The 23,643-nt window shown below is 46.6% G+C and overlaps 1 protein-coding gene and 1 long non-coding RNA gene across 2 annotated transcripts in view; one reads left to right on the top strand and one right to left on the bottom strand.

The window, feature by feature from the left end:
* Positions 1-13,849, top strand: part of LOC310695879 — a 19,696-nt gene extending 5,847 nt beyond the window's left edge. Inside the window, exon 3 of the long non-coding RNA XR_014520328.1 lies at positions 12,399-13,849. This is a non-coding gene — a long non-coding RNA (uncharacterized lncRNA). The remainder of the gene's footprint in view (positions 1-12,398) is intronic.
* LSM1 (LSM1 homolog, mRNA degradation associated) lies at positions 5,295-23,643 on the bottom strand. The gene is made up of 4 exons (XM_083480793.1): positions 21,528-23,643; positions 19,229-19,297; positions 9,020-9,135; positions 5,295-5,796 (listed from the first exon to the last, which is right to left on the bottom strand). The coding sequence occupies exons 1-4, from the start codon at positions 21,733-21,735 to the stop codon at positions 5,626-5,628; spliced, it is 564 nt and encodes a 187-aa protein (XP_083336919.1). The 5' UTR covers positions 21,736-23,643; the 3' UTR covers positions 5,295-5,625.

The raw sequence follows: 23,643 nt of genomic DNA, 5'->3' as shown, positions 1-23,643 counted from the left end.
ATGAGTAGGAAACAACCCATGGCTTGGCACAATAGTAAGAGGATTGTTTGTTTGTTTGGTTTGTGGGTCATGTTTGCATTGCTTGGGGTCAAAAATCTTTGCAAAGATCCAGCCACTCCCCAAAGTTGGTTGGTTGTTGTTGGCATCTTATCTGTCCCGGGAGGTAATGGAGGAGGAGTAGCCCTTTGGGAGTGAAGTCAAACTGTTGGAAGGTTGCAGCAGCTGCTGTGACTGTAGAGACCAGCATGGAAAAGTTGTTGGTGCACAGCAATCAAATCATGTTTGCAAATACTAAGAATGTAATGTATATGAATCACAGTACATAAAAGCCAGAATTAAGGATGATTATTTTAAAAGCAGTAACATAAAGAATAGGAAAAACCAACTCAAGCATATGGCAAAAAGGCAATAAAATTACCATGAAAGCAAGGCACCCCTTTGGCACTTTTGCACAGATCCTTGCAGTAGCTAGAGCAAGAGGAAAAACTGTAAGTCACAGAAAAGTCAGTATATTTTTTTCTGGGATGGTTTTTGAGGGTAAGCTTAATAAAATAAAAAGAAGAAAAATTTCCAAATCCACAGTTGGGCAATACATTTATTGGGAGCCAATGAAATGTCACAAAAGTGTGACAAGCTTTCAGGTTCTCAAGAACTCTTTGCCAAGTAAGATGATACACAAAGCAGGAAGTGGGGCAGGGAGTTGAGGTAAAAGTGGGTGGAGGGAGTTCAAGAACTAGTTCTGTTTTGTAACTGTCTCTCCAAGTTCATTTTTTGATTTTTGAGATCTTCCATCTCAGGATTTCTGTAAATCTATCTTTGTGGGCAATAAGGAGTATGACAATATGACACCAGGAGTATGACACCAGTCATTGCCAATGACATAGTCTCAGAGGAGATAGCCACAAAGGCTTACATTAGCTTAAATTAACTGAATAGGAAATTCTGAAGTTGCAATTTTAATGCTGCCAAAAGGACCAGGAACACTTTGAACTTATATCAGAAAATGTGCTTTGTACATCAAGCCTATCTCTTGAGCTTAACATATGCATTGGGGTTGACCAAATAATGTGCACACACAACAATACAGTGGTACCTCCGGTTAAGAACTTAATTCGTTCTGGAGGTTTGTTCTTAACCTGAAACTGTTCTTAACCTGAAACACCACTTTAGCTAATGGGGCCTCCCACTGCCGCCACACAATTTCTGTTCTTATCCTGAAGCAAAGTTCTTAACCCGAGGTACTATTTCTGGGTTTCTTCAGGTCTGTAACCTGAAGTGTATGTAACCTGAGGTACCACTGTATTGGGAGTTTCTTATTGATGGAGGTACAGCAGCAGGGATCATTTTGTGTACAACTTAAGGGTTAATTCTGTGTTAGTCAACTAGCCAAGAGAAGGAGGGGTGTGGTGTTGCTTAGCAACTAGGCAGAATGGCATGACCTTGGCTGATATAGCATACTGGGTAGTTTTGAGAGTTTTTCCTCTATAGGTTTGGTTGAATGTCTCCATGCTACATACAAGGCCTGAAGTATGAAAGACAAAACCCCTCTGTTCCTTTCTCCTTGAATTAGTATACTGTTTTCCTCAGTAAAGTGTTTTCAGGAGTTCTTTTCTCTTCACCTGCACAATATAAGTAACTTCAAGTAACAACATTTAGAAAACAAGTTTTCCAGGTTTTTTGAACCCTGGTCTCCCAGGTCCTAGTCTGACACTCTAATCACACTAGGGGGCAGAATTCACAACTTTCCCAAGAAATTATCCTCTAAGATTCCTCAGGCTGGAAAAGGTTTATTGCCCCTTATCTTTAAAATAACTTCCGAGATAAGTACTTAAGATTAAGTCACTTGGCAAACTGGTTGCTCATCTGTTGACTGTCTGAGTCTCTGGTGTTTCTTCCCAAAGATCGCAAGTTTGGTTTTTGAGCAGGTGATCTTTACACTTTCCTCTCTACTATATTCACCAAGCCTAGACAAATGCTTTTTTGAACTAACGCAGGCAAGAGATAGAACCATTTCAAATGCTTATAAAATATTAGAAGCTTCGTGGGGACCGATTCCTTAATATTTTTATACTCAATCTCTCTTCCATTAGGAAACTCAAAGCCGCGTATTTTGGGTCCACAAGCAGCCTCCCGTTCTGGCACTGACCAGACCCAAACCTGCTTAGCTTCATTACTATATACGTAGATGATTGGGGTGGAATGTTCTGGCAACTTCCAGATTAGATTAGTGAAATGAGCTCTAGGTGAGTCTTCCCTTAGGTCAGCTGTTCCCCAAAGCACAAACACACCATTGCCCAGAGACCACTTAAAAATGGTGTCTTGATGAACCACAAATATTTTTTGGCCTGTTGTAGCAATTTTGAGGGGCAGATGGGGCTCATCAACTTGGGAAGGCAGCCCATGTAGAAGGAAAACACTGTTCCTAAACCTCCACTGCCTTGCAGAACATCTTCAGAAGGAAAAGCTAAGGGGTGAACCCTACACACTGGTTGGATAGCACCTTGTACTCCTCCTTCCAGCAACTCCTGCAGCCAACCTGTGCCAAACATGTTGCTCTGCTTTCCATTGGACCACATCTGTGAGGCCAAGAGGGCTGGTCTTGTTTGGGCAGCCTAGGACTTCCATACACACTGCCCAGGCTTGTGTCATGGGAAGTCCCTTTGGTGCTGCTAATGAAATCAATGGTTTGACTCCACCCTTGGAGGCACACTCCATTGTCTCTTGAGACAGATGCCAACAAACAACAAAAAGGGTAGCAATTGTAATGCGCTGTGCTGGATGCTGCATGATTTTTGTGTTTTTATTGCTTATTTTGTATATGCTCTCTTAGCATTCAAATGTCATAGACTTCAGAGACACAGTGTGGACCACTAGAATGATGCTTGGGAACCCTGCCTTAGGCTCAACCCAGAATCTGTAGCTTGTGCAGAATACAGCAGCTAGGTTGCTGGATGGGCTTTTCCGACACCATGGAACACCTCTGCTGAGGGAGCTGCATGGGCTGCTCTGTGCATGTTTTGTGTCTAGCATTTAAAGCCCCAAACAACTTGGGCCAAGGATAGCTAAGGGACTGCCTTGCCCTATGCCTGCCTGCCCAGCAACTGTGCTCCTCAGATGGGGCACAGCAGAGAAATCAGGCTCTTAGTGTTGCAGCTCCAGCCCTCTCAAATTCAACAACCAGCTGAAATCAGACAGGGTCTTTAGACAATACCGAAGAGGGTTTGGTTTTCAGAAGGCTTTCCCCGAGATATGACGCAATAATTCTGAAATACTAACTGCACATTTGTAGGAATGGTTTTGTTTTTAGTTTGCAGAAATGGTGTTAACAGTTGTGGGAATTTGTCTTCTCTCTTGTTGATGACCTCAGGCTGTGAAGCCATTTATAAATTAGTTAAATAATCAAGGATAAATATGAAATGAAGTATCTTTCGTAAGCTACTTTGGGACCACACAGGTGGCACATAATTGCAAAGTGGGAAAGAACAAGCATCACCTACTGATGATGTTCCTCTTCTAAAAAGCCTTTTAAGGCAAGTTCTTTGTCCAGTCTCCTTCTGTACTGGAGCCACTTTTAGATGGACCGCTTTGTTTCCAAATGATTAGACTGTTATTGCATTTTCATTGGCATTTTGAGCTGCTTCGCGTACAGTGGTACCTCTGGATGCAAACAGGATCCGTTCCGGAGCCCCGTTCGCATCCTGAAGCGAACGTAACACACAACTGAGCGGGTTGTGTTTCGCTGCTTCCACGCATGACGTCATTTTGAGCGTCTGCGCATGCGCGAGCGGTGAAACCCGGAAGTAACACGCTCCGTTACTTCTGGATCGCTGCAGAGCGCAACCTGAAAATATTTAACCTGAAGCGTATTCATCCCGAGGTATGACTGTACATTCATGTGGAAAGGTAAAAGGTAAAGGTACCCCTGCCCGTACGGGCCAGTCTTGACAGACTCTAGGGTTGCGCGCTCATCTCACTCTATAGGCCGGGAGCCAGCGCTGTCCGCAGACACTTCCGGGTCACGTGGCCAGCGTGACAGGCTGCATCTGGCGAGCCAACACAGCACACGGAACGCCGTTTACCTTCCCGCTGGTAAACGGTCCCTATTTATCTACTTGCACCCGGGGGTGCTTTCGAACTGCTAGGTTGGCAGGCGCTGGGACCAAACGACGGGAGCTCACCCCGCCGCAGGGATTCGAACCGTGCGATTGGCAAGTCCTAGGCGCTGAGGTTTTACCCACAGCGTCCCACTCCACATGTGGAAAAGCAGTGTACAAAAGGTAAATAAATAATAACCACCCGCTTAGGTAGCAAAAATCGTGCCCAGGGAGAGAACAAGGGCTTGCTTCTCGGGACCCCCTCCTGTTGCCTGTCACATGTTTTAAAGGCATCTTCTAAAGCGGGAAGCTTGTTGTAAAGCATCGGGCACCCTATGTGGTTTAGAGTTTGGTTGCTTGCAGTTGGCTCTCTGCTGCCACATTTATCCTTAAAGCCTGTGAGCTACTCACAGACCAGGCCACAGTGGGACAATGGGAGGCTGGCCCAGGAAGTGTGACTCCACTTTCCCCCTCTGAATGATTATAATTGTGTATGGGAGAACGCAGCCCAGAAGGTCCCTTGTAGATATGCTATGTATGATGCACGTAGAGGAATAGAAGCCATTTATCTATCTCAACCAACAAAAAGATCAATGCCAATACCAATGACTGGGAATTAATATTCAGAGATTCACTTAGTTGCCTGTTATTAAGCCTGCGCAGTCCCGACTGACAGGCGGACATCTTTAAAGCGAGGATTGGGAACCTATAGTCGAGTCCTCCAGATGTCTTTTTGTACCACGATTCCCATCAGCCCTAGCCAGGGCTCAACTGTCAGGGGTGATAGAGTCATAGGCCATTGCAATGTCTATGGCAGGATCCATTGCTTGATCCAGACCAGGATTCCCAGAATGCTCTGGGTTAAGCGTGGACCCAGGATGCACAGAGAGCTCTGAAAGGAACACCACCATATGGAACTGTGCGAGAGGAAAGGACTCTAAAATAAATGTAACAAACATAGCCTGAGTCCAGGTTCTTATTTCTAAGTCCCAAGCTTCTGAACACAAGTTACCAACCTCTGGAAGGGCACAGATTTCCCACACACCTGCCTCCAATTCAGGCACCAAAATCTCCACCAGCCCAGATTTTAAGAGGCAAAGGTGCCTTCACTGAATTCGCTTTACACTTTTAGAGAAAAGCTAAAAGTTGAAAAGCCGAGCACAAAACTCTCAAAGGGTTCTAGCCTAAGCAAGACCCGGGTTCGCAGAGTCAGTTTTTATTTACATGTCAGGGGAGGCTTAATTCCACCTCCTCCAAAGTCACAAAAGGAAAAAAGAAAGAAAACTATATTTAAAAAAAAAGTTTCATCCCTAGCCAGGATTGTTGACAGCTGCTCCATCACCTTGGATTACGTAACACTGGGATCTTTTCAGGTCTTCGGCAACAATGATAAATCATGATTAAATTGTGTTTCGCACTCAGGGCGCAGGGAAAGGGGGGGGAGAGGTGTTGGTGGGGAAATGCACATCGCGAGGGGGCCCTAAATGCTAATTCAATCTTGGGGGCTGCTGTGATTGTCTGGACTGAATGCCTAGTATTCATCTAGTGTATCAGCCCGTGGAATGGAGAGGCCCCGCTCCTTCAGCGCTTGCACTTTCAGCTTCTCCGACTCCTGCTTGGCTTGCTGCTCTATTCGCTGCACTTCCAGGATCTCCTCAATCGACACTTGCTGCAAAGGCGTGTCGCTTTCCTTCTCCAGGTCCTGCAACAGAAAAGGAAGGCTCAGCCGCCACTCAAATTTCTCACCCCCCACACCACCTTTTTTGAGGTTGAGGAGAGGAGGGTTAAAGTATCTCCACCCCACTTTCAGCAGCGTAAGATCCTGGTGGGTGCACCACTGCCGGGTTTGCGTCGAGCACACAGCAGGAGTGACAAATCTCAGGCCCAAGGGGCTGGATGTGGACCCCAAGACCTCAACACCTGGCCCTCGGAACTCCCTGCAGGCAACACTGCTGTTGTTTTGTTTCACAGTTTTGTTTCACGTCCTGATTTAGTGTTTCTGCCTGTCTGGAATGTGTCTTTGGACTCTGACAATCCCGCTTGCTTGCCTGGCTTGGAGGATAGAGAGGGCTGCCCACTGTACAAAGGCCAAATGTACATGACTTGTTCTGGCCACTTTTGCCTCTGGCATCTAGCATGTAGCTCGCGGGCTGGAAAAGCTTCCCTTCCCCTGGTACAGAGAATGGTAAAATGCCTAGAGAAGATTTTTCATTTCCATGAAAAGGACAAAAGTCAAACTACGACGAGATGCCTGGCTAATGAGGAAAGGGCCATTGAAGCCAACACTGTGCCCTCCAAAGGTGCCAGCCACCTGCCAACCAAGTGATCAAAAGCAGAAGATGAAGACAAGGGACGTCTCCAATATCTGGTCCACAGAGATATGTTCGCTCTGAGGATGGAGGCTTTATTAAGCCATGATGGATAACAGCTGTTTGCAACAGCTCTTTTTAAACACTGGGCACCTCTTGGGAGGAAGCGGGGGTTATACATTCTAAACAAACAAACAAAATGACCGTGTAAGTTGTCCAAGGTGTTTTTGTTGCTGCTGCTACAACAGATGACACTTTAGCAATGCATGATATGGGGCGGGGGAGAATGAAAATTGCTAGTTGTCTCAAGGGCCAACCCACAAATGGGATAAGAACTCTGCCCTACATCCCAAATCAAATGAAAATTTTACACACACAACAGCCCAAACAGGCCAACTCCCTTTAAAAAAAATGAGATAAAGGAGGAAGGTCTTTGTGGGCCCCAAGGGGTGTCTGAGGGAGCCATGTACCCAAGAGGTAAAGTTGTGTCCCGTCCCCCCTTGAAACTGGATATAATCTTCCTGTCTAGCAATGAGATTGACGGGTTGTAAGGGAGTCTAGACACCAGGCTGCTCTCCACCAGGATAACATAGTAGATAGAGACTGAATGCAAGCAATCTGCATGGTTTGAGTAAAAGGCCTCAATTTGATTCAAGGCACCAAAATGGTGCAAGAATGTCAAAAAAGGGTTCTTCTGTTATGCTTAATGCAAAAGTCCCAGGGGGGAGGTAAAGAAAGATAAGAACCCCACGGCTCCTTGCCACTCCAAACTTTGCCCTTTGTCTGTTGAGATGAACTACAATTGCCAAGTCTCTGTGCTGACAGAAGAGCAAACAATTACAAGGACCCCCCCCCTTAAACAGGGGGGGGGCATCATTCATCACAGTGGTTAAGGCGAAGCAGAAAAGAGCCTCCCAAAACGAATGGATGCAATGATCACATGATTTGGTCATCCCTCATCCAGAAAAAAATGCAAGACCATCTAAAACTTGTGTGAAAAGTGCCTATGCCTTGGTTGCAGATAGGATCAGAGCTCGGATTTGAGAATGTGACACATTCCATCAGACAAGGCTTTTGAATCAGGGAGGTTGCAATCCTGTGTCTTGTGCAACTCATAACAGGAATGCATTTCTTCACTTTAAAATAATCTCATGCGTCTACAAAACTAACATTACCAGAGAGATGGCTAGGTAAAGGTAAAGGGACCCCTGACCATTAGGTCCAGTCATGATCGACTCTGGGGTTGTGGCGCTCATCTCGCTTTATTGACCGAGGGAGCCGGCGTACAGCTTCCGGGTCATGTGGCCAGCATGACTAAGCCACTTCTGGAGAACCAGAGCAGCGCACGGAAACGCCTTTCACCTTCCCACCGGAGCAGTACCTATTTATCTATTTGCACTTTGACGTGCTTTCGAACTGCTAGATGGGCAGGAGCAGGGACCGAGCAACGGGAGCTCACCCCGTCGTGGGGATTCGAACCGCCAACCTTCTGATTGGCAAGTCCTAGGCTCTGTGGTTTAACCCACAGCGCCACCTGCGTCCCTTTTAGAGAGATGGCTAGCCTAGAACTATTTCCCCCTATTCTGGCCATATCTGCACCATACATTTAAATCACTATGATACCACTTTAACAGCCATAGCTTCCCCCACAGAAGCCAGGGAATTGTAGCTTGTTAAGAGTGCTGAGAGGAGAGGAGAGTGTTGCTAGGAAAATCCTATTTCCCTCACAGAGCTACCATTTCCAGAATGGTTTAACAATCAATCAGGGAACTCTGGGAATTGTAGCTTTGCGAGGGGAATAGGGGTCTCCTAACAATCCTCAGGACCCTTAAAAGACTGCTGTTCCCTTTTGGGGGAAACCATAGCTGTCAAAATGACATCAAAACACTCTGAAAGTATTGTGTAGGTGTGACCTATGCTCGCCTCCAGCATTCGGAAGGTCCTGGAAGCCCATATTTCACAGGCATTCATAAACAGCCATCATTTTAAGTGGCCCTCTTTTGCTTGCATGGGATCACCTGGTCTCAGTGTTAGAACAGCCTTACAAGTAAGCCTACTAGAGTTACTAACCTGCCAACACACACACATCTTCTGGTGAATGGCAGAGGAGGGATTGAGAACTGAATTTCTGTTTTGGTGTGGGAAAGGGGGCTCCACCAGCCTGCTTGGTTTCTGTGCAGGGAACAGAGGACTCTCTCCTTCCTCTACAAGCCTACTCACTCGCCTGCACGCAATGCCTTGTGGCTACCAGGCTGGTGCTTATCGCGAAAGGAGGAACCTCTAACAAACCAAGAGAAGGAATTAAGAACAAACTGGAACCTGAACTTCCAAATGATGCAAACTAACATAGGACTGACATTAATAAAGCACTTAACATAACCAGTATAAGCAATTTTATAATTACCAGTTCTCTATTAATTTGGTTAGCATCATTTTCAAGTTCGGATCGCAATTTATTCTTAATCACTTGCTAGGCTAGTGTTTAACTGCAGGGCTGCAAGAGAAGGAAAAATGGCATTTAGGACAAGCCTTTCTCCACCGACAAAACTGAGCACGGCAGGAGATACCACTGCCCAATAAGCCCCAAATAAAGTCTATGCGACAGGGTTTACTTACAATTTCTCCCAGAAGTACGACGTTCTCGCCTCTCACCACAAAGATGCCCCGAGGGATGTCACCGTACTTTTTGCCCACATGAATGCGCTCCACCGTCTGGTGCAACACCAGGTTTGCTACAAGGTTCAGGGAGAGACACAGAGGAATGGAGATGGAAAATCAGACAGAAATGTGTGGCAATACAGGCATTGAAAACTGAATGTGCAGCTACCAGCCTTCAATATGATTCAAGCTTCTAAGAACCATCTTCTCTCAAAACGCCCCTGCCCCCGGTGTGGAATGGCACTAGAACCAAAAGACATAACCCCCTCATTTTCTGACAGCAATTTGTCAGCAGTCTTGTGAGTGCTCTGAGAGGGCCGTAGTTTGCATGCAGAAGGTTCCAGGTTCCACCCCTGTCCTCCCTCAGACATCCTCTAACTGGAAAGGCTCCTGCAAGGGACCACAGGATAGAGTACTAGGCAAGTTGAGCCAAAGGCCAGACAATCAAGGAGTAATGCCATGTTGATATCCCAAGCACTCATCTCCTCAGAGTATTGCGGAAGAATGATGTCAATCAACATCTGATGATCTTCTACTGGTCAACAATAGAAAGTGTCCTTTCATACTGCATCATGGTGTGGTACGCTGGTTTGACATCAACTGATAGGAAGTGCCTACTGAGGGTGGTGAATACAGCACAAGATATTATGGGCTGTCCCGTGAATCCGCTGGATGAAATAGCGGAAGAACGTTGCCTCAGGAGAGAGGAAAATTCTCAGGGATGATTCACACCCTGGCCGGCACTTTCTTGATCTCCTGCCCTCAGGCAGAAGATATAGAAGCACGATTAGTCGCACCAACAGGGTAAAGAACAGCTTCTATCCATGGGCTGTTAGGCTGCTGAATGAAAAGATAACAACAGGGCAACTGACTTTTGGGTTTGGTGGGTGTGCGTCAGTAAACGAGGGGAATTAAGACTAAGAGAGCTGAGTGGGGGTCCATGCAAGTCGGAAGCCAAATAAAATATATAGAGCCCTTCTAGATCACACCAAAGGCCTATCTCATCCAGGATCATGTTGACCAACAGATGCCTATGGGAAGCGTATGAGCAACGGCACTCTCTGTTCTTAATCAGTATGTGCCAAGACCCATCAATCTCAGTCATTTGTGAAGTTAACATCAACCCCATGAAGGAACCCCCATATGGTTCCCCAAAAGCTCTCAGGCCTGGTGACCTGAAGGAGATGGCTGTTTGCCTTCCGAGGTTACTTGACAACTTACAGGACAACCATAAGTAAAGGCCATCTTGTTTTGGACAGCTTCAAAACTGGGGTGGAAGCTATATGGGGTTTGAATTTTACTGTCACTACGTGTGTGTTGGGGAGTGAACATACTGAAGTGCTGTTGGCTTCACCTATGTATGTGGCACTTTGCGAAGAACAGGTACGGCAGGTCCTTGCCCCAATCAAAGCAGATGCAGATCAGCTGCAGAAGGGGAAGGAAATTAAGCGAGGGGTAACACTACAAAGGGATGCAGGTGGCGCTGTGGGTTAAACCAGAACCTAGGACTTGCCGATCAGAAGGTCAGCGGTTTGAATCCCCGAGATGGGGTGAGCGCCCGTTGCTCAGTCCCTGCTCCTGCCAACCTAGCAGTTCGAAAGCACCTCAAAGTGCAAGTAGATAAATAGGTACCGCTCCGGTGGGAAGTTAAACGGTGTTTCCCTGCACTGCTCTGGTTCTCCAGAAGCGGCTTAGTCATGCTGGCCACATGACCTGGAAGCTGTACGCCGGCTCCCTCAGTCAATAAAGCGAGATGAGCGCCGCAACCCCAGAGTTGGTAACGACTGGACCTAATGGTTGTTGTTGTTTAGTCGTTTAGTCTTGTCCGACTCTTCGTGACCCCATGGACCAGAGCACGCCAGGCACTCCTGTCTTCCACTGCCTCCCGCAGTTTGGTCAAACTCATGCTGGTAGCTTCAAGAACTACCAAGAACATTAGGGGTTCCATTAGGAACCCCTAATGGTTAGGGGTCCCTTTACCTTTACCATTCTACAGCCTTGTCCAATTCCATTTTTTTCTTTCTTTTTGGCTTCTTCATTCTTTAATGAGACTTGCAAATACAAATATATATATATATATATATATATATATATATATATATATGGATAGATAGATAAGATAGATAGATAATAATTAAAATTTAAAAACAGTCGTAAGAGCAAGATGAATAAAAATGCACAGACAGAATAACAATGTCCAGCTCTTCAAGGGAAAAATGCAAGTAAGCCAGGCAGCCACAATCTTCTTGGGAAGGCCCTTTCCCAGAGAAGCGAAGTGCGTCTTATCAAACATTTTATTCCATAGTCATGAACAACACTGCTTATTCTAGAGCAATGGCCTAGATGGTGGTTTTTTTTAATGATCGGGGATGGGAGGGGGGAAGTGTGTAGAGAAGAGAACTATTTCAGTCCTGTAGCTCTAATGTCACAACTGGCAACAGTATTTTTTTTTAAAGAACCAAGAAATCACGAGGACCTATTAGGCAGCTTTCAAGAGGTTTTAGCCAGCCAGAGAGTACATCCTGACACTATCTCCAGTGTTTACAAGGGCTTTTAAAAATTACTGAGCAATGTTCTTATGCGCTGCATATGACTAAAAACCCAACTATTTGCCAAGCAAGGCCTTAATTATAAACTAGTTTATCTTGAAGAAAGCCAGGAGCTCCCAGCGTGTAAAGTGAAGTGGAAGATTATTCAGATAAGAACGTTGACTGCTGGTTCCTGGCTACAGGCACGCAGGCACTCATTCTGAAGACGTAGGGCACCCTCTAGATCAGGGACAGAGGACCTGTGGTCCTGCGGATGATGTTGGACTACAACTCCCATCAGCCACAACCAGCAAGACGACAGTGCTCAGGGATGATGGGAGTTGTATTCTAGAGCACCACAGGTCCCTCATCTGTGTGTAGATACTCAGATTTCAAGATGTTCTGGGCCTGAGATTATTTCGAGGACTATGTCACAGCCCTGCTGCTGTGGGCAGAAATCAGTAGTCCAGCTCCTGAATTTATTTCTTTTCATAGGAATAAAAGAGGAGCCTGCTGAATGTTTTTGTGCACTATTTAATGCTAGTCCTACTCAGAGGAGACCCAGTGGAGTTAATGGATATGACTAACTGAAGTTCATTAAGTTCATTAATTGGTGTACTCTAGAGTAGGCCTTAGCTGAATGCAACCTTTGGTTTTAACAGTTAAAACATTTTGGCATATATTTTGTCCCAGGAACAATGCAAAACAAACCCCGCATGCTCCCCTTAGAAAAGGCAAGGTTTTATACAGAATTTCCTCGGGAAATTATCATACATCTGTATTGTAATATTTGGATTTTTGCATATTAGGATTTTCTGGCAATGTGGCAGGTCTTCAAGTAATGAAGGGGCACGGAGCAATAGCCGGCAGCAGAGAAATTAGGTAAGGCAAGGACAGAAGACGCTTGTGCTCATGTCTGTGCCTTGGACAAAGCTTCATCTGGCACACAGTTGCCCACAGATTTCAAAACCTTTCTGAAAAACTAGATGCTGCATTGGAACTGACAGCTGATCTTCAGAAAGCCATAGCTCTCCAGGGTCTAAGGATTACTTCCCAGCTCTTCCTGGAAATTATTGAATCTGGAAGCTTTTATGTTCAAAGTATGCACTCAGCCACTGAGCTACAGCCCTTCTTCACAACTAAAAAGTTTCAGGATGTTATTCATGTCAGGACAGAATGGGAAAGCATTAAACCCTAGTTCTCTAAGGAGGAGGAAGACTGGACATCGTGAGGTGGTCCATCGTGAGGTGGAGCTCCTTCATATGGAAGGTCCGTAGCTCAGTGGCCAAATACATGGATACCTGCAGAGGTCCCAGGTGCAATATTCCTGGTATAAGTCCCAGGCAGAGCTGGGAAAGACTTGCTGAAAAAATTATGGAGAGTTGCTGACAGTCAGACAGTGAGTAAATCTTCAGCCTTTCCCAGGACCTATCTATAGCCCAACATGGACATAGGAGTGTCATTTCCCACTTCTTTTGCCATATATTTATGTTGTGATATTGCTGCTCTTATGACCCACCTTAGGTCAATCTGAGACACAATACTGAGTTCCTTGGACCCACTAGTTGAAACATGAACACCGTATTTACAATGGTGTCAATATTAAGCAAAATGGACCAAATCTTTGGACTTGGCAGTTTTAAAGCCAGATATCATAATCCCAGTTTTGCTCTTCATAGTGTAGACAGAAAACAGCCGTATGCAAATTCTAATACAGTGGTACTTCGGGTTACATACGCTTCAGGTTACATACGCTTCAGGTTACAGACTCCGCTAACCCAGAAATATTACCTTGGGTTAAGAACTTTGCTTCAGGATGAGAACAGAAATCATGCTCTGGCGGTGCGACGGCAGCGGGAGGCTCCATTAGCTAAAGTGGTGCTTCAGGTTAAGAACAGTTTCAGGTTAAGAACGGACCTCCGGAATGAATTAAGTACCTAACCCGAAGTACCACTGTACCCTTAAAGGAGCAAATTCAATGACCAAGATGCAGCAGAGACCTTACCAAAGCTGGCATCTATTATGGCTTTGCATTAGTTCAATGATACAAGCTTCTTTAACAAAGAAAGAGAACCTGTATTGTGAAATGATAAATATAAAGATGGCACAAACCTTGAGATTTTTCCTGCCAAAACTCTATTAATCACCACAACACCACTCATTTGCCTTCAATTTCTGATCAAAATCAAGTTGGCTGGTTTTGTGAAGTCCACCATAGTCCATGACTTTGATTTCTATTTTTGCAGGGACATCCAATGGCTTTCTTATACGCAAAAACTGTTCTTCGAATTCCTTAGCTAAGTGTTGTTTCACATAACCCAACAAGACAACCAAATGATTACCTGGCACAATATGACACATGATGTCTCTTATTAGTTCTATTACATTTGCACATGGTAATCTGATTTTATAGCATGACAAGCAAGGCTGCATGAAGCCAGCATTAAGACAACACATTAAGACTAAACCCTTCCAGTTTAGTACTGAGGGATTCTATTCTATTATCTTCACTGTTAATATCATCAGTCAAATGCAATCAAAAAGGGGCATTTCACATTTGAAACTATAAAAAGGAGTTATTCAACATTCTGTGATGTATTGCTCCTTACTTTTTACACCAGTGCTGCCAAGGCCCTGCTCTCATTTCATCTCCTATTAAACATCAACAGAGGCAATTCAAGAAAGCTAGTTGCTAAGGCATATAATAAATTGTCCTTAGAAACGCCTTAGTGTAATTGTTTTAACGTCATACAATAATTCAAAAATCATGGATGTATTGCAAGTCTATTTTTATATATTTATTCAATTTATTCAATTTGTATCCCACCCTTCCTGTAGCTGATCTAAGTAGTTCCTAGTTTATAAGTAACTGAGAAGATTGTGGAGGATCCATCCTAATAGGAATTTCCCTGTAAATTAGTTTCCGCTAGGCACATTCTGTTCAAACTTTGTTCATTCAAAAAACCCAATTTCTAAATTGCAGTGCTGGTCTAAAGTTTGTATTTTGAACTGAGCAGTACAATGGTGGAAGAGAGGTTCTAAAAAACCAACAAGAATGAGTAATAATAAGGATTTCTTCATCAACCTAATGGCTCTTGTTCAGCAGGAATTCAATGTGTTCTTAGCGAGAAATCTAATTTTCTGGCCCAGAGGAAAGAAGATGGGGACACAACAGGGTACAGAAAGGGTCCTGCGAGTTGTTAAGGAGACCCCTATTCACCCCTCACAGAACTACAATAACCAGTTCCTTGGGAAGAGGGATTGACTACTAAACCACTCTGAGAATCGTTGCCAAGTGATGGGAACAGCTCTATGCACTGTTAGCAAACTACAGTTCCCAGAATTCTTTGGGGGAAGCTATGACTTTAAAGCCGTATCATAGGGCTTTATAAATGTATGCTGTGAATGTGGCCGTAATATGCCTCTAAACACCAATAACTGGAGGCACTCCGTGAGAAAGAGCTATTGCCTTCAAGCAGAGCTTCTGGGCTTTGTGGAAGCATCAGACTGGCCATCATAGGAACAGGACGATGGATGAGGTTCTCATATGGCTGATCCAGCAAGACTCTTCTTACCTCACCTTTCCTTCGGAGAAAGGAAGCGGGCATAATATTATTTTACCGCCATGAGGGCTGGGCTAGGTTAGGAAGACGGAGCCGGACTTGCTCAAGGACAACCAGCCGCCTTTGTGGCAGAGCAGGGATTCAAAGTCAAGTCCCCTCAGCCCGAACCCAACATCCATTGTGCTGGCTCTCAAGATGCAACTTTCACCCTTACAGGGAAGGAAGGCCTGCAGCCGAGTTTTGAAGAGAGCTAGAGGAGGATTGCATCTTAACTGCATTGTGTCAAGCTTTTAGAAGGGCACAAGGCTAGTCCTGCTCAGAGCAGACCCAATGATTTGATCTGTTAGCTTAAATGGAGCGACTCTGAGAAAAACTCAGTTGGATGGAGCTTCATGGTTCCACTTCTTAAAAGGCCTACCCAGATATCCTAGGGCTGCCTAGTACAGTCATACCTCATGTTACGTTTGCTTCAGGTTGAGCATTTTCAGGATGAGTCCCGCGGTGACCTGGAAGTAACAGAATGGGTTACTTCCGGGTTTCGCTGCTCGCGCATGCACAGACACGCAAAATGACGTCACACGCATGCGCAGAAGCGGCGAATCACGACCCACACACACGCAGACACAGGTTGCGTTCTGTTCAGGTTGCGATCCCGTTCGCAGCCAGAGGTACCACTGTACGTACAAGGATTTCATCTAAAAAAGAGACTCCTGTTTTTCCCTGTTTTTTTCTTGAGTCAAAAGCTCCTTTTTAAGCATAAGGCTCCCTCTAGTGGTACAGGCTGACAGAGATCTCCATGGCTGTGGCACTTTTGTCCCCGGGTTCCAGTGTGGCATAGTGGCTCAAGTTTCAGACTAGGAGCTGGGAGACCAAGGTTCAAATTCCCCCCTCAGCCAGGTCACCTGCGGCCAGCCAGAGCCTCTCAGCCTGACCGACCTCACAGGGTTGTTGCAGGGATTAAATGAGGGGTTAACCGCATATGTCTTGCGGAAAAAGTTGGGATAAATCAGTAAGTGCAATGAAAATCTAATACAGTGGTACCTCTGGTTGCGAACGGGATCCGTTCCAGAGGCCCGTTCGCAACCTGAAAAGAACGCAACCCACGTCTCCACACGCGCAGGTTGTGATTTGCCACTTCTGCACATGTGCGTGATATCATTTTGTATGTCTGCGCATGCGGCGAAACCCGGAAGTAACCCATTCCGTTACTTCTGGGTCGCCGCGGGATGCAACCTGAAAACACGCAACCTGAAGCAAACGTAACATGAGGTATGGCTGTAAAATAAACACAAGGTGGGAGCTGCCTTGCAACAAGTCAGACTACAGGTCCGCCTCATTTCTGACTGGAACCAGCGCTCCAGGATTTCATACAGCCATCTTCCATAACGCTTGACCCCTCTAACTAGCAGAGGTTCAACCTGGGACATTCTTCATGCAAGCAGAATCCCCACCACGGAATTCTAGCTGATCCCTACACATCTTGCTAAGCTTCAGAGGCAGTTTAGGCACCTCCAGGTCCTTGCACAGCCCTTGTTCTGAGTAGCTGTCAGGGCCTCAACCCCTCAGCTGGACCCACCAGCACCAATGTCTGTTGTGGGCTTTTCTTGGCTTCAGGCTTTCCTGGCAGCAGCAGCAAGCCACTGTCATTTTAAATCCCCCATAATGCCCCAGGGCACTTAATTTGGCACTGTAGGAAATTTAAGATGGCAGCTTCATGCATCCCTGCCACTGGCACCACATAAGCTCACTTCCTGGGAAGGGGGGCAGGCTATTGGAAAACAAAACCTTGTGTTTTTGTTGTTGTTTAGTCGTGTCCGGCTCTTCGTGACCCCATGGACCAGAGCACGCCAGGCCCTCCTGTCTTCCACTGAAACCCTGCTTAACCTTGCATAAAAAATCCTGTTTAACCTTGTAGCCAGCCTTGGGAAGATCTGATTTCTGCTGAAGGCGCCACGTGAGGTTCAAGGATTCTCTGACCCTAATCTGATCGGGGGGTGGGGGTGGAGAGACACTCTCCCAGGCCTCATGCAGCGTTTAGAAAGCAGAAAGCTGGCTTTTTCTTTCCCTAAAGAATGCATACACATACAAGCAGCACCAGGCTTCATACTGATCATAATTAATTGAGGGAGGACAAACACACAGAGTGCTCAGGCAAAACAGCAGCTGCTCAGTCTGACCTCCAACTCCATCACAACTGTGCAAGTGCAGATCTGAGTGTGTGGGCATGCTTTTAAGACAGGGGTGGGGAACCTCAGGTCCAGGGGCCAAAGGTGGCCCTCCAGACGTTTATACTTGGCCCTTGGGATTTTCCCCAGGCCACACACCTCCCCAGTCTTACCCTACACCTTCCCTGAATGCTTTTAATGATTGGAATATGTCCTCAAACCATGAGAATGCCTCTTTGCCTGGATGGCAAAAGGAGAGATGTGGGAGCCTGGAGGGAAGAAGTGTGCAGAAACCTGACTTTTGTGGGGCTAAAATTCAGCCTATTGCTCAAAGCCATATCCACTATTATGACCACTTCTCCCTCTGGCCACACCAGCAGGTGGCCCCTGGAAGGTTCCCCAGCGCCCTGCTCCTAGATCAGAGTCCGATCTGCCATCTTTATTTAGCACTTCCTGGAGACTCCGCAAAACTTCTTACACAAATGATGAAAGTAATGTGTCATGAGAAGAGAGTGAAAAAGCAACGGCTTCCTAAGCAGAGTCATCATCACACCTGCCACCTGGTCAAAACCCTCCAATACTTTCTAACATTCCATGAGCTGCCCTACAAAAGATCAAACAAACCACATTCCATTTTGCTAAAGTTTAGTTTGTTTTCCAGCTGCTCTCATCTCATGCCTTGGTAGTTTGGTGAGTGTTTGGGGTGCAATAGTCAAGAAAACCACAGATTCAGATTGTTGGCAGTAAACAAATCCCAATTAAGCTAGGTTCACGTCTAGAATGCAAAGCTGTGATTTAAGAAACTGTAGTTTAATAAGCAGAAATTTACTGCTATTTGTGAACTAGACTAGGCAGGGGACCTTCTCGGTAGTGGCGCCCTCCCTGTGGAACACCCTCCCATTAGATGTCAAGGAAATAAACAACTATCTGACTTTTAGAAGACATCTGAAGGCAACCATGTTTAGGAAAAAATTTAATGTCTAATGTTTTACAATTTTTAATGTGCTGTAAGCTGTCCAGAGTGGCTGAGGAAACCCAGCCAGATGGGTGGGGTATAAATAATCATCACCATCATTTTATTATGCTTAATGATAACAACTAAGATAAGAGATTACTTTGACTTTATGTGACAATGGGAAATGGGGCTAAGGAAAGAATGGAGTTTTACTAAGTCAAACCTGATGCGTTCATGGAAAGGATGAGAGTCTAATCAGGGACCTCTTGATTTGTATCTCAAGTCTTCACATCTATTCCATAGCCACTCCCTTTGGGGACAGCAACTGCTGCAGTCCCCACTCAGCCATGAAGTTCACTGGGTGACCTTGGGCCCCTCGCCATCTCTTATCCTAACTTACCTCACAGGGTTGCCGTGAGGGTGAAATGGGGAGGGGGAGATCAATGGACGGCACCCTGAGTTCCTTGGAAGCAAAAGGTGGCATATACAGTGGTGCCCCGCAAGACGGAAAACTCGCTAGACGAAAGAGTTTTCCGTTTTGGAGGTGCTTCGCAAAATGAATTTCCTATGGGCTTGCTTCGCAAGACGACAATGCCTTGCGAGTTCCTGCTGGTTCCCCCCCCTTTTTCTAAGCCGCTAAGCCGCTTATCAGCTGATCCGATCAGCAGATAAGCCGCTAAAAGCCGCTAATAGTGCTAATCTGCCAATGGGCTTGCTTCGCAAGACCAAAAAACCGCTAGACGAAGAGAATCACAGAACAGATTCTTTTCATCTTGCGAGGCACCACTGTACATGCAATAAATAAATCAATACAGTCAAGTAAATCAGAATGCAAAGTTCTCCCTCCAAACACATGCATATTCCGTTGCTGGATTCCTGGTCATGGTCAAATACAGCCCACACAATGGGGAATGAAACAGGCTAGCACCCAAAATGGTAAGTTTACGTTGGCATACCAAACTGATCGATGCTGCGTAAATATCCAATCAGCGTCCGACCGTCCCGGAGGAGGACCAAGTGTTTCTCTGGGAGAAAATAAAAAGGGAAAGCTTCATTAGTGAACATAAGAATGTAAGAGGTTGCTGGATCAGGCCAAGGGCCCATCTAGTCCAGTGTCTTGTTCTTACAGTGGCCAGTGAGATGCCTGTGGGAAATCAGCAATCAGAACACAAGCACTCTCCCCCCCATAAAAGGTAAAGGGACCCCTGATCGTTAGGTCCAGTCATGGACGACCCTGGGGTTGCTGCGATCATCTGGCTTTATTGGCCAAGGGAGCCGGCGTGCAGCTTCCAGGTCATGTGGCCAGCATGACTAAGCCGCTTCTGGCGAACCAGAGCAGCGCATGGAAATGCTGTTTACCTTCCCGCCGGAGCGGTACCTGTTTATCTACTTGCACTTTGATGTGCTTTTGAACTGCTAGGTGGGCAGGATAGGGACCGAGCAACAGGAGCTCACCCTGTCACGGGGATTCGAACCGCCAACCTTCTGATCGGCAAGCTTAGAGGCTCAGTGGTTTAGACCACAGCGCCACCCTCCCATAGTTTCCAGCAATTAGTAATTGGAAGCATTAATGCCTCCAACTGTGGAGGCAGTAGCCACTGATAGCCCTCACTTCCAAGAATCTGTCTAACCGTCTTTTAAAGCCATCCTGTTTGGTGGACACCACTGCCTCCAGTGGGAGCAAGTTCCATAGTCTGACTATAAACTGTGAGAAAATGAAGAACCCACAAGTTCAGCTTTGCAGTAGAAGCAAGTTAGTGGCGGCCAGTGTCACCCACTCTGCCAACTAAAGGTTTGCTTATTAGATCACTGAAGTTTTTCCCACGGAAAATGCTGAAATGCCCGTTGTTGGGGAACATAGGTGGGAGAGTCGTATGCCCTGCTTTGGGCTTCCTAAAGATCTCTAGTTGGCTATGGGGAAAACCAGGTGTTGGGCTGGAAGTGTGATCCAATAGGGCAGGGTTATGGAAGCTGTGGCCCTCCAGATGTGGCCGGACCGCAGCTCCCATCGGCCATGCTGGCTACAGCTGATAGGAATTGGGAGTCTTGCAACTTCTGGAGGGCCACAGCCTCCCCACCCTTGCAGAACTGATGCATAATGGGGCAGGGGGAGAATTGTGGATCAGTTGACGCTGCTTTGACTATAAGGCAGCTTCCTATGTTTGGGGGAATGGGCTGATCCAAAGGAATCCCCCCAGCATCTCTACATAGGGCTTTGAATGTTCCCAGCCTGGAAGCCTGAGAGCGGCTGCCAGCCAGTGTGGCCAACACTAACCCAACGTGGTTGGGGAGGCTGCGTGCGTACTATACCACTGGTCTTTGGCTTGGTGAGTCACGGACTGATCTGAGGTACCACCTGACCAGAGGAGGAATGACTGCTGGGAGGAGTGCAGAGAGAAGCGCCCTGGTACCCCTTGCAGCAGCAAAGTGGGATGCCTTCATCTGCCCCACATGCAACAAAATGTCTTTGCAGCCACAGCAGGCGCTGTAACTCTCCAATGGTTTGACTTCACCCCCAGAGGCACACTCCTCCATTGTCTCCTGAGACAGACCGATGCCAACCACCCATGGGGTTTGAAACGGGACCCCAAACACGCGTTTGCAGTTACAGTGGTACCTTGGGTTAAGTACTTAATTCATTCTGGAGGTCCATTCTTAACCTGAAACTGTTCTTAACCTGAAGCACCACTTTAGCTAATGGGGCCTCCTGCTGCCGCCGCGCTACCAGAGCATGATTTCTGTTCTTATCCTGAAGCAAAGTTCTTAACCTAAAGCACTATTTCTGGGTTAGCAGAGTCTGTAACCTAAAGCGTCTGTAACCCGAGGTACCACTGTAAACAAACAGTGTCTGAAAAGGCTACTGCCTTATACCTCTGAATCGCATTCTTTCCCTCAAAAAATCCTGGGCGCTGTAGTTTGCCCCCTCACCTAATTACAGCGCCCAGCGACCCTTAGCGAACTACAGTACCCAGAATTCTTCGAGGCATCAGGAGCTGTGCTCCGAAGGTGCAGCGTGCGTGCAAAGATGTATTAGGCAGCCTCTGTGTTATTTCCAAGCTGCGGGTGGGGGGGGGGGGCTTGAGAAAGGAAAAAGGGGTCGTGAAGGGGAAAGGGGGCATAACGAAAGCGGAGAGCCAGGAGGGAAGAGGAGGCGGGAAGGAAAGGGCGGCGCTTGGCACGGCTTCCCGAGGAGGAGCCGCCGGTCTCGGGTGGCGGAAAGGCGCCCAGGCGCCTCCGTCGCGGCGCGGTACTCACTGTCGATGTCCTGGATGAGGCTGGCGGTGCCCGGCATGTAGTTCATCTTCCCCGCAGACGCCGCGGATGCTCCGCCGCCGCCCGCAGCATCTGCCTTGGGAGAAGCGGAACCTCCCCGCGCCCTGTCCCCGCCCGGGCCGGAAGCGCCTGCTCCGGCGGGGCGGGGAGAGACGAGGAGGAGGCGGCTCTCGCCGGAGGGCGGCTGCATGCTGGCGGGAGAGGCTTGGCCGAGGCCGGGCCCAGGCTTAAGTAAGGCCCCGCTGGAGCGCGGTCGGAGCTGCGGAAGCGCACGCAGCCGAGGGGAGAGGAAGCGGGGCGCTGGCAACCCTTGCAACGGCTTAGTTGCTCCTCCCGAAGCGGCAGCCCCGAGTCTATGCGGGCTTACTCAGAAGGAAGCCTCCCCTGACACACACGCATACATACGGAGAGAGAGGGTCGCCGGTTCTCCCATCGTGGTCTAGCCTAACCCAGCGGGGGCTTCCTTTGGAGCAAGCACGGGTGTATTTACAATACACACAGAGAGAGCCGGTGCCAGGCTGTTTTGCGCCCAAGGCAAGGCTAACTGCTCGCACCCCCTCATACTGGTAACCTCACTTTTCAAAAACAGATGTCTTGTAGGAGAAGTGAAAATATTATCAGAAAGTTGTAACAAAAACTAATTTGTATAAAGCTGGCTCTCAAATGTCAGTACTGCACCTCTCTGAGGTCTGCACCCTAGGCGGGTGCTCTGCAACAAAAATAAAACCAGTTTAAAACTATGCAATCACAGGTGTCTGTTGCTGGACTCGTCTTACCAGCAAGACGCCAGCTGTGAATTTGAAATGGTGGGAGTTGCAGCTCAGTAACATCTGGAGACCTGCAGATCCCATGCTCCTGAATTAGGCTTGTGACCAAGAGATTTGAAGCCTTGCAGTCTTATGCCTTTGTTTACTCTGCATTTAATCTGTAAAATTTATTGCTTTTTATTGTGACAATATTTACTTCTCAAACAAGGTCTTCTGGACTCTACACAAAACATTGAAAAGTGCGCTCGGAGCATGTATCTTCTCTGCTGATATGGTTTAGCTTGCTTCTGGGTTTTGTATATGCACGTATGTGAGAGCTTGTCTTCATTTATTTATGTAAATGGTTTAGTTGCTAACATTACTGCAAATACTGGTGGCAAATAAACAGTTGTGTTGTGTCGGTGGTATTATTAGCACTCTTAGCATCATAACTCTTTCGAGGCTAGACATGCTAGTCTCTTGCAGCAAAGACTAACACATTCATAATGGCAGAAGATTTCACTGAGTACAGTCGTCATTCTAGTAGCCACCTACATCCCCCCACAAACTATTTCAGGCTTGGTATTTTGCAGGTGGGATTAAGTTGCATATTCACAAACTGAGGTTCTACCTCCAAGGATTCCCACTACATTGTTACAGAGGGGCTTATTTTGGACTTAGAAATCATCAACTGACCTTAATAAGTATATGGACTAGATCAGGTGTGGGGAATCTTTGGCCCTCCAGATGTTATTGAACTACAACTCCCATGAGTCCTAGCTTGGCCAATGGCCAGGCATGATCAGAGCACATCTGGAAGGCAAAAGATTCCCTACACCTTGACTACCTGGTTAAGATACTCAAAATTAGTCTGTGTGTAATCTGTAATTTCTGAAGGGCTGAACAGCTCCCAAAGGTTTATTGTGTTTATATATGCTATACATTCTAAAACTTTAAGGGAAGTTGTAAGTACCATAGTAGTAGCAACACTTGCAGGGATTCTGAAAATAGAGCTTTCCAAGAACTTGTTCTGAGTCAGCACGGACTCCAGGAAAGCTCAGTACTTTCTGATGAAGTCTGGCTAATTTTGGATGTACGGTATGCGTTTGTAGAAATAAACTTGCATTCCACATGCTTTTTATTTTTAATACAGTGTGGTAGTTTCACTTTTATGCTCCTTTAAAGGTCAGTTTACTGCTTTTGAATGCCTGTTTTGGCATAATTGTAGGCTAGAATCACCAAAGACCGCAGATCTGCCCGTGTCTACTGGGCAGCAAAGCAAGCTCCTTTGAAGTAAATGGAACTTCCTCCCAGATAAGGTGTGCACTGCTGACCCATTCCATTTCTCTCCA

Source organism: Podarcis liolepis (genome assembly GCF_965112155.1).
Source record: "Podarcis liolepis genome assembly, chromosome: 16".
In the NCBI taxonomy this organism is placed as follows: Eukaryota; Metazoa; Chordata; class Lepidosauria; order Squamata; family Lacertidae; genus Podarcis; species Podarcis liolepis.
Note: the sequence above shows the minus strand (reverse complement) of the source record. Positions and strands in the feature narration are given on the sequence as shown.

What these genes read in the sequence shown, in the direction of transcription:
- LSM1 (XM_083480793.1), bottom strand. Translation starts at nt 21,735, where the DNA reads ATGCAGCCGCCCTCCGGCGAGAGCCGCCTCCTCCTCGTCTCTCCCCGC. An exon ending in CCTCATCCAGGACATCGACA is followed by an intron (nt 19,298 to 21,527) that starts GTGAGTACCGCG and finishes ATTTTCTCCCAG; the next exon opens with AGAAACACTTGGTCCTCCTC. An exon ending in TCGTACTTCTGGGAGAAATT is followed by an intron (nt 5,797 to 9,019) that starts GTAAGTAAACCC and finishes TTTCTGTTGCAG; the next exon opens with GACCTGGAGAAGGAAAGCGA.